General features: G+C 40.5%; 1 protein-coding gene across 1 annotated transcript in view; it reads right to left on the bottom strand.

Moving 5' to 3' along the window:
- The window catches only part of GPR158 (G protein-coupled receptor 158), a gene marked incomplete at its 5' end in the record, with an annotated part of 20,790 nt that extends 11,083 nt beyond the window's left edge, over nucleotides 1–9,707 (bottom strand). The window contains one exon of the mRNA XM_010016215.1: nucleotides 9,433–9,707. Within this exon, the coding sequence (XP_010014517.1) occupies nucleotides 9,433–9,707 (275 nt within the window). The remainder of the gene's footprint in view (nucleotides 1–9,432) is intronic.
- Between the last annotated feature and the right edge of the window lie 1,975 nt (nucleotides 9,708–11,682).

Below are 11,682 nucleotides of genomic sequence, written 5' to 3'. Positions count from 1 at the left end.
AGTGCGGTCTGCAGATAATAATTAGCGTGACATCTGGTACGCAACACAAATAGGGAATAGCTTTTAAATCACAAGGTAAAATAACAGAGTTCCTATGCTTGCTAAGCCATACAATATAGATGTTACAATAATTTCATTAGCAATAACAAACAAAACAGACTGATAGAGAACTGATTTACTATCTAAACCACTAATTATGGAGCTCAAATGTAGCATGTAGAAGCTGTGCTTGAGGAGGGAAATTAAGTTCATATAATTAGCTACAAACTACTAGTGCAATTTGTAACAAAAATCTGAAGGTGTTAAAAAATTTTACCGTAACTGTTTTTCTATATGGCCTTTTTGGTTTCTTAATATAAAATAAGGTGCCTTATACTAATAAATACTAATGTATTTATCACACCAATGAAAAACACAGATATAATTAACTTCAAATTGAGGTTGGCCTAGAGGACATCTGGTGGTCCCTTCCAGCCTCAACCATTCTTTAACTACGTGATTGTGTGATAGGTAGGTAGGTGGGTATATAGATAGGTAGATAGATAGATAGAGCACATCTGGCCACCATGCAGCAAGGTTCTTATGTACCACTCATCTCTGAGGTCTTGTAAGTTCTGTCTAAGGCCCACTAGTGACTGTTTCCGCCTAATATCTTTAATGATTAAAATTGGTGAGACGTGGTATGAAATTTCTATTTGGCTTGCTGAATAATTTTCCACTAAAAGCCTGGTGTAGAAGAGTGACTTCCTGACCAAACTCATGTCTTAGCATATTGCAAACCTGCCAAGACCAAACTCAAAGCTCAAAACACATGATCTTATTAAGTATGATTTATCATAAGGCTTATAAATTAGCCCATTTTGCATATTAAGAACAAGAAATACCTTCTTTTCCCCTTCTGAAAAATTATTGAAATTCCTAGGAGAGAGAGAGCTGTCAACAGCTGCCTGGAGAGAAAATGTGAAGTAAAACTTAAAAAAGCATAAAAGAGCTCTGAAAATACGTGCAGTAGCTACTCTGTAACTGTCCAAACCAGGCATTCAAATTTCAGGTGCAAATCTCTGACAGATAAGAGAGTAAGAAAAGGCACAATTGCTTTAAAGGCATAAATGGATAGAGATATGAATGGAAGGTAAGAGATGAAAATACAATGTGACCTCATTATGTCATGTGCACAAATTAATTAATCTTTAAATATGTCTCTTCCTAGTCACTACCCATTTCTTATTCACATAACCTTTTATGTGGTCTTTGCACCATCTAATCAACCTGCTTAGTTATATTCTTTAGCTTTTAAACACCATGATTGTTTATTCTATTTGCAACACCCATCATCTTTTCAGAAAATGAAGCACTTTGGAACACTTAGCTTGGCCATCCAATATACTGTAATGGACTCATGCCTGGTGCCACCAGCCTGTTACAACTAAGAGCATGCCATGTCTGCTCACCTGGGATTTGTTTAGGCCATTGCTCTTATTCTGCATCTTCTGCTAACGAAGGAGTATGATGTATGTTCACAGTTTATGATACATAACTGCTATACAGAAAAGGGCAGGCTCAGGGTTGGTATTACTAACTTAAACTTTGTCAGAAGGTATCAGTTAATACATTCACTAGGTTTTGGTAAACATGCAATTGTCTATGTTGCAAATCATTCTTTCATATTTAAAGCCAGTACAAGGCAAAGCCATGTCAAGACAGTCTCTGTGACATTTTCTTTCAGTGTCCATTAGCTGTGTCATGCCCTGCACAGCACAGTGAATGCAGACTGACCTGCTCCCACCTGTCCAGCCCCCGGCACAAGTCAACTCCCATGTTAATCCATATCCTCCCTCATTGCCTGCTCTGCAGATGTCTGTACTTCACCTGATTGCACGGAACTGCCAAGCAAGGTATGATGAACTGAAAGTAGTGATCAAGTCAGTTTCCTCTTTCAAGATTTGGAAGTCACTGGAAAATTCCTTACGCTTGGGCAGGTACAAGAAGAGAACACCCACAGATGACAAGTGGAGTAAAGGCAGCAAGGGCATGACTTCAAGAAAGATAAGGAAAAACAGATTCAGAGAAGGAAAGATCATATAAAGGGAACATGAAAAATCAAGAGATGTGAAGCTGGATTTTTGAAGATGGCGTACACACCAACTCTTCCTAGAGACCTTAGGAAAGTACTTCATCCTTTAGAGACAGCTTTGCTAAGAACTGGACAGCACTAAAATAAAAATACCACATATGCAGCCTTAACTAATTCTCTTTTGCATATATAATCTTCAGTTAACTATGTAATTTCTTAAAAGACCAAACTCATCTAATGCATGTGACAGAGCAATTCCAGAGATAAATCATGGTTGGGTAATGAAGAAAGCTCTGTCATTTGTTGCAAATAGCATTTATATGTCTAGTGAATGAGAAAAGACCGCAGGTGGAAAAAGAAGTGGTCTTGTGCACCTGCACAGCTGAATTCTAACCTTACCTGTACCTCAAGATCCTATGCATATTAAAGACCCTACTAAAGACAAACTTTGCAGAGATGATCACAGAGAGCATTTCTCTTGCTATTTGGATACCAATCCAGGCATTTTTGCTGCAATATGCAGCAGAACTAAGCACACAGGGCTGTATTTGTAGCCAGTGAGACCATACGTAACATGTTATATATAGATTTGGCTAAGCTTTGTAACTGAGCCAAAGGCATTGCAAAATGGGCAGCCAGATTAAATGGACCATATAACCCTAATCTCCTTGTGTCTCAGCTCTGGCTGTATGAAATGGGGATAATGCCACCCTGTCACTGCAACATGACAGCAGAAATAAATTCACCCACATTTGTGAAGAGCTTAAATCCTAAACTGTGAATTTCCTTCCTGCCATGGTCAGGAAAGGAAAGTGAGTTATTTCAGGCTGTCCTGGCTGCTTCTTAGGCCTCCTACCCTACCAGAAATGTCTTTCTCTTGTGCTTCTTCAGGGTGGCCTCTTGGAGATGGCTGTGGGCTAGAATTGCTGCAAGGAACTCCCTGGAGCCAGGATACACATCCCTGTGTGCTCACTTGCACTCTGCTATCCAAAAGCTACCTGTAAAAAGAAGACACCCCTGAAGGATTAAAGCCCTCTTTCATGATTCTCTATGATGTTCTATATCTGAGCACAAGCACCTTCATAGGTCAAGAACAGGCAACTGCTCTCCAAAGACAGTGACATGCTCTGTGTCCTTTCATTACACTAACAAGGGAAAGCCCATTACAGCTGCAGCTTGACCAAATTCATTTGGTATTCTGAACTTTGCCCTGTTGGCTATACAGTACTCTTCCAACAGTTACACCATTTTTTCCTCAGGTTTGGACACAAACTACTTATTACAACTCTACTTATATCCACAACACAGCTACAACTCATCTACTTCTCCATCACACTTCGTTTCATACAGTTTAAATTCCCTCTACTGAAATGAAGTGTGCTATGGATCTGGAAGCATGGCTCTTCCATCTATTCATCCACTCAGGGTGCCAGCTGGAGCTGAGCACGCACCATTTTAAAATAGGAAAAGAATTGTGTCCTCAATTGCTCCTGTGCTGCCAGCCAGCACAGCACAAACTTTTTCTGCCTCACTGCGTCCAATCTCCCACCTGGAGAGTTGCACCATGTCATAGGAGAAGTTCTTTTCTTTAGCTGAAAGGATTTTCGTATGTTTCAATGAACTGTGATTACACGTGGAAGTCTTATTATTAAGTTATTCCTAGCAAATTATAAATTACCAGAGCTTTACCTGTCTCTCTCACCATATCACAGCATTGTTTTCATTAGCTAGGCACAGCAAGCCAGAGACCTATGTATGGAGAAAGATTTAATGATGCCAAATCCCAACTTTTTTTCTGTCAGAACTTCCATGGTCTTTGACTGTGCAAGGCAGGCTGAGAAAGAAGACAAGTGGTCTGTGGGCTGGTGGGGGGCACACCACACAGCCACAAGACTGCCTTACTGGTCCACTCAGAGTAATGCAAGGGACATGCTAACCCACGGTCTGTGGGCCCCATGGCTTGAGGGTGACCTAGTGACAGCTTTTGCTGACAAAGGAGACATATCCACTGACTTGATTGTGAGCAACATGCCTAGGAGTTTCACTGCACAAAATCTATGCCAGTACTTAGGCCTACAATCTCTAGGATCTCCCCTAATTTCTGTATTTCTCTTAGCCCTTACACTCACACATTTTATTCCTTCCTCTACATAGATGTGCTGTTCTGCCTTACTCCTTCCAAGGTCCACTGTTATTACTAAGGGCAGCTGGTCACTCTTCTGTCTTCATGTGCCCCATTTTTCTCTTCACTTAGATGTGGATGAAAGAGGAAAACAGGATCAGAAAGATGTATCACCAGCAGCTGAAAGCAAGCTGAATGTGGGACCTCTTCTCTTACATCTCAAGGGGGATGCAAGCAAATGCCAATGGCATTCAGAGTATGTGAAGGGCTGGAAAGACTTGGAGCAGTCCAAGAAAGATACTGAGGTGCTGGAGCAGGTCTAGAAAAGGGCAATAAAGCTGGTGAAGGGTATGGAGAATAAGACTTACGAGGAACAGCTGAGGGAACTGGGGTTGTTCAGTCTGGAGAAAAGGACGCTCAAGAGGGTGCTTTATTGTTCTCTACAATTGCTTGAAAGGAGGTTGTAGTGAGGTGGGGGTCAGTCTTCTCTCAAGTAATAGGACAAGAGGTAACAGCCTCAAGCTGCACAAGGGGAGGTTTAGACTGGATATCAGGAAAAACTTCTTCACAGAGAGGGCGATTAGGCACTGGAACAGGCTGTCCAGGGAAGGGGTGGAATCACCGTCCCTGAAGTGTTCAAAAACCGTGAAGATGAGGCCCTCAGTGCCATGGTTTAGTGGTGGTCTTGGCAGTCCTGAGATAATGGTTGGACTTGATGATCTTAAAGGTCTTTTCCAACCTAGCTGATACTACAATTCTAAGAAGTGAATTCCAAAAAGGGTGGTGCAAAGACAAAAGGAAGTCAGAGCATCTTCCAGCCCCCCCCAAAGCCATCTCCTCCCATGGGTGGCTTGCAGAAGCACCCAAGTATGGCATTTATCAATACATAAACATGCAGCCAAAGCAACCCAAATATGGTTTCCTTAGCAGAAGTACTTTGTAGAAATGGTGCCTAAATAAAGGCTATGGGATTTCACCTGAATGTAACAGATATCAAGAAAAAGCAATGTAATGCAACCCAAACTGCTCAGCCTGGAGTTCCAGCATCTTTGTTGCTCTTCCCCATACCTTTTCCAGATTTACCATATCCTAAAGATGAGGAACATAAACCACACACAGTGTTGGTGATGTGGACTATGGCAGAGTTGTACACAGTGGCGGGAGGAATGGGTTAAAAGTAGGAAAGGGACAGCTGAAGGCTCCTTTGCAAAACAGGATTCTTTGTTTATTTTATACAGCCCTAGAATTATCATTTACAGTAAGCTTTTCACAAGTGATCACTATTTTTACACTATACATTTTCTGAGTATCTGATGTGAGAGCTAAAACAGATCCTCATCAGTTGAATTCTAACAAGTGCCTCCTGGTTGGGCTGTCCACACAGAGGAGCCTATAAACAGTACTCTGAAAAAACAGTCCCTTGATGTCTCAAGACAGACACTCAAAATGGATAGCTACTGTTGACAAGTTTGGCTTTAATCTTCGTACACCAATGCTAAGGAGAACATGGCCTAAAAATGCCCATTTGGAAACGAACAGTTCTTTATTCATTGCATGCTCTGAACAACACACCCCAAATATGGCATAGGGCCACATTAAATGTGGATAACAAAAAGAAATAATAATCATTTATTCACTGAATGCAGCAGAGGGCCTGTAGAAAATCTAATAAAGGGCCTCGTAAGGCTGTATTTCAATGCCCTAGCTTGGAACTGTACAGGTGGCCTTAATGTCCGATCTGTCAGAGCCTGTCCTGGCAACTCATGCCTTCCTTAGATGCACAGATTGTATATGTTAAATATCAACAAATGAACAGTGGGAGGGAGCTCTTTTGTGAACAGTCTGAAATACTCACTTTATTCCTTTTCCTGGCTGAGGGCATGCAGTAATCATGGTGCAGCCCTGTGTTTGGAATCCTCTTGGTGCCCAAGCCCCAGAGCATGACCCACTGATTAGCAGGCTATGGCAGCCACTCCAGCCAGCTGTGCAGAAGCAGCATAGCTCCCACAGCTGGGAATCAAACTGGTGCTGGGGAAAAATACCCCCTGCACTTAGTTAATACCTGTCATTGCTTCTGGTTTAAATAAAACACTGAAAAATACATACAGAATGCAACACTACAGCTCAAATCCTTTCCATGCTGGGTGAAACACTGGCTGGGCTGAAGTCAGGAACATCCACCTGCCAAGATATCACCTCTGCTTTTTATTTGTGTTTGTGCACGCATGTTTACCTCTCTGCCTGCCTTTCTCTCCTGCCTGAGGCTTTGTTCATTTAATTTACTATTTTGGGGTTTTTTCCAGCTTCTGAGAAGCTCTTTTAAACCCTGTGCTGGTATCTGTTTCACTTATAGGATTTTTTCCCTCAGGATAAAGAATAATAGTTTGATTGGTGACACTGCAAGCCCTCAGGTACCAAAAGCTCATTGCATATTGTTTTTTTTTCCCTAACATGGAATATTGTCTGTGACGGGGAGGTACAGAATATATTCAGGCCATAGGAAAAAGGCTTTGTAGGTGAGCATTTTCAAGCAACTCAGGTCTTTCTGTAACATCTCAGACTGTCAACTATGCCATCGTTTGTCAACGAGACAGATGCCCCAATCTTGAAAGTGATGCAGAAACAAACACAAAGGAAATAAAAGCATCTAGGCAAATAACAAATAAGCTACCCACACATATCCAACCTCAAGGAAAATACATACTAACTTACACTATGTTTGTAAATAAAATAAGATTCACTGAATGCTAATTCTTCTCATCAGCATATCACAGAGTGCAGAAGCAATGCTAGAAATGGTGACAACCCTTGTGTCTAAGTCTGCTTCTCTCACAGAGAGAATCCTCTTAAACTTAATGGAAATGTAAATATAAAACATTCACTCCAAAAAAAGTCTCCAGAGATAGAGCCTAAGTAGCATGATTAATATGGAAAATGCTTCATAAATCCTAACTCAAATAATCTCTGGTAGCATAAAGGATTCATCTCATTATGACTTTCTAACAGAGCCTTGTTAGTTCTCACTTCACTAATCTGCGACCTTGAAAATTCCCTCTCCGCATTTCAGTAAAGTGTTGACAGCTGATTGGAACAGGGAGGTATTCCAGCAAGGGCTACAGGTGACAGGCTATATTCCAAAACATGCACTAGTTTTATATAAAATACTGTGCCTGACTAAATTAAATAAAAAGACATTCATAAATTATCACCCAGCATTTTGATTTTAGCATTTTAAATTAAATATCATAATCTATCTTTTGCAAGGCTGCTCCTGGTCAATTAAAGAAATAAGAGGTTTTGCACTATGAGTATTTCTCCTGACATCTCTCTGAGATGAAGTGTCTAATTTTGGAACTAGTTCCCACTGGCTGTAAGCTTCTCAGACTACTAACAAGGAAAATCTTGAAGTGCATACACACACACATACATATTAAATATATATATATATATAAATATATATACACACACACACATAAGTACAGACTTGTAGGTGTACCTCTCCTGGTACCACTAATGTGGCTTCATAGTTTACTGAAGACTTACACAAGCATAACTCTGTTTATAAAGTAGTTTGGGTAAGAAGGCACAATGACAGAACATAAGAAATTCTGCCTGATTTTGTTCAGGCTTGAGAGCTGGCTTTGCCTCTACTGCCCTTGAGTGTATTTTTAATAACATTTTAAACCCCTCTAATTGTAAATATACCTTAAAAAATCAACTTGGGTTGTGGTTTTTTTTCAGCCCTAGGCAGACAGCAACTTATGCAATTTCTTACCAAAAAGGGACTACTGATCATAATTAGGTGTTAAGATCTTAGTTGTTAATCACTACACTACCATAGTGATGTATCCAGAGGATAAAAACATTCACTTACCATTATGCAACAACAACCACTATCAAAGTTTTATTAAACTACACTGTATTACTGTCTGTGAAATGCAGTAAAAATTTTGATGGGTTTGTGCAGATGACATCATCAAGTGTTCCACATTTAATTCTCTTTTGTTATTAATTTTACATTATCTCTAGTGACAGTACTATTCCATTACTGCAAAGTATAGCTATATTTTATCTGTACACCCCTCCAAAAGGGCCCAAATTAAGATATATTTCAGAATGTCCTCCTTTATACTCCTCTCTGCATGGTTTACCAGTGAGCATATTGACACATAGGGTACCAGTGTGCCTGACTGCCTCTGAGGTCTTACACAAAGGTGAGAAGAACAGACCACAGGGGCACCTTGGAGCCACAGAAAATCCTTGGTGAAGCTGGCAGCAGTGTTTTGCCCTTTGAAACTGCTATGTGCTCGCTTTTTGTACACCACTCTCAGAGAAAACACTCCTCATACCCCCAGGCTGCTTCTATCCATCTCATCTGCGCTCCCATGTGGGGAAGCCAACATTACCTCTCCCTAATCCTCAGCAGCCAAGCTCTTGTCAGTGGAATGTCCATGGGGGAAGCAAGGTAAGGGCAGAAAGGTAAGAATTTATTTTAGATTTCAAAACACTGATGTATTTAAGATAGTGAGTGGCATCCCTGGGCTGTAGTAGAATTAGGTGCAGAAGCACTAAAAATGTTCAGCCAATGGGAGGAAACACATTATACTGTATAACTGCACCCTCGCACAGGGAATCCACTCTTTGCGATAAAAGTAAGAAAACAAAAATGAGTCATTTTTTTCCTTGATATGAGTTCTGCACGATGTCATGTTTTAGCTCCTGCCTATCCCAAGCATCGAGAGCACATCTAAAAAATGCATTAAGTTTGGACATTTGATGTGCATTTTCTATTCCCTTTACTTTGATGCTAATTTTTGTAAGGTTATCAATGAGTGGTCTGGCAAGTTCTTTCTCTCCTCATACACTAGAGCTCTGCCCAGTTCTGAGGTGTGGAAGCAAAGAGTGTCCATTAATCTAGCCAGTATTTCTCACTTTAATAGCACAGAAGAGCTAGATACCTTCTGCCTTCAAAGGTGAAATTTCTTGAGCACCCATCACTTTTTATTATAATCCAAGTTACAAACCTTTGAAAGTCATAGAAGTCTCAGCATGCTTCAATTACGGTTTACTTCTCAGCCATTTAAAAACACTTATGCCAATATTTTATTTCCCTAGAAGCTTTTTACATGATATCAGGCAGTTTGACAAAACTTTAAGATATTCTAAAAGAAGAAAAACGAAAAGGCAACCAAGCTTTATTTTAGGAATTAAAAGATAAGCTACAAAATGAACATACCAACAGCCATCATGTAATCCCAGCGATCTATGAGGCACATATTGAAGATCAGGTAGTCAGATGTTTGCCCTTGGCCAATGAGTGGAATGTTTCTCTCCAAATTTTGGGTTACTGCAGAAGTCCAGCCAACGAGAAACCAGAAGACTATGAGGAGAATAACAGCCAGCATCCTCATCACTCGCCCACCTGTCATGTATGGAATACGCTGAGCAGTTCGGGACAGGAATACCTTCAAAACCCTGGAAAATTCAGAGAGTGCAGAGTTAAGAGGAGCACTAGCAGTGTTGCAGGAATGGGATTTTCATCTTAGTTCACTACTAGCTTATTAAAAAAATTATCAACATCCTTTCCCCTGACAGTATGTACAAGAGTGAAATGTGAAACATTATTACTTTCATATTCATCGTATTTAAATGGAACTGATTGCTGCCCAGAGAGTGCTACATAGCAATAATAGAAAGTATTAGCTATGCTTATGTTAGAGACGCACATTCACATGCTGTGCTGTCAAGCTGTTTTGTACCTTCCAGCTCCCAGTGGAAGACTTCTGTCTTTGGAAAAGGGAAGGTCATTTCCATAAAATAGCAACCATGTGTGTGAGATTTCATTTTGTTTTGATGCTGTCTGTTTGCTCATCCCCAATCATGCTATTTCCAGAGAAAAAAAATAACAGTCCTTGGATATTTTTCCCATTGGGTTTGATGCTTCTGAGACAATATTCCTTGTAGAAGTAACTGTGGAAGGCACTTTGCTCATTAAGTGGTTTCTGACCTGCTCAGGGACAATATGTTTCCCAAGCTGGGACAGGACCATCATAAAGCCACATCATATGTGAGACACATATATCATGTAACAGCCAGTGAATATGTAGCACTCAATTTAAAAATATTTGCACTTACAATTAGGATAGGTTTACTCCCACCAAGAACTGTTCAAGGAAATATCACCTGTATTTTCTACCCATCACCACCTGCTAAAGCAGAAAAGGGTCCTGCTTGGAGCATGAGTGCAACCAAAATTTGATGAAATAGCCTCAGGAAGAGCAATTAGTTTGACTGTTCGTGTAGCACAGAGTATCCCTTTGTGTTGCCTGCAGCATGGGATCTGCCAGAAGCATCTAATCTCTTCCTAGTGTTTTCCTATGAGAAAAGGAGGCTGCGGAGGCTGCCACTGCAGCACTCCTGCCTTAACCTGGCCAATCTAACAAGGCTGGGCAGTGAGGAAAGGCTATCACAACCAGATGGGCTGATGTTTAAACACTGAGATTGGGATGAGGAGCCTTTCAAAGCCTAAGAGTCAACTGTTTCAGTGATTCTGTCCTCAAAACCAAGGTGGTTCCTGACTCCTGAGCATGAGCATGTTCAGTGAATACTCTTGATGTGCATGAAGAGACAAATTATCACTGAGGTTTTCAGAACTTGAATTTTTTTCAGAAAGCTGAGATTTTAAATGCCCTTGTCAATTCTCAAGCCTTTTCAGCATACCAAGCACCAAGCCATCTCCCAAGCTGCTCCACGGCCAGGCTTGGCTTTTCAGCAAAAAGTTAGTATCACTCCAGATTAATATTTATGCTTGTATTTGTCCAAGAGAAGGCAGAAGCAACTGGCGTTGCCTCTCAAACAAATAATAGAACAGTGTCTTTTAAGGCAGAAGCACAAAAGCTTTTCCACATCCATAAAAATGAATCATCGTTTGACTACAAACACAGCCTTCACAGTGTGCATTAGGTGAAGTCAGAGATCTGAATATGTTCAACATTATTCAGCTGTTTCCCTCCCAACAGTTACCCCGCAGGGAGTCATAGTTTTTGATCTTTCCATGTTTGATAGATGTTCTGCTCTCCCTTTACAGATGCTAAGTGGTTTATGTTGGAAGCAGTTTCTCAAAGACTTCAGGCAGGATAGACAGAAAACTCCACAGAGGCAAGGCAGGCTACTTCCCTCTACATTGCTTAGTCACAGCACTACTGTTCCAGGGCAGCACTAGTAAATCCTCATTTTATTGTTCTAAAAATCAGTAAGCAAAGGCTTTCCTCCTCCCTGTTGTAAATGCCAATCAATATTTAGCTTCTCTGAAGAGAAGAAAAAAGCATTCTTTTTGTAGTGAACTGGAAAACACCATCTTCTCACAGCTGTAGTTTGCCACTTGATAAAAATCTCATTGTACATGTTTCTGAAGGTTTAAGAATTAAAGAAATTATACAAACCAACCCAGAACTACTAGAAATATTTATTTTCTTTGTATTTTGGC

The sequence above is a fragment of the Nestor notabilis genome, unplaced genomic scaffold, assembly GCF_000696875.1.
Source record: "Nestor notabilis isolate BGI_N333 unplaced genomic scaffold, ASM69687v1 scaffold36296, whole genome shotgun sequence".
NCBI lineage: Eukaryota > Metazoa > Chordata > Aves > Psittaciformes > Psittacidae > Nestor > Nestor notabilis.
This window is presented reverse-complemented; position numbering and strand designations above follow the sequence as displayed.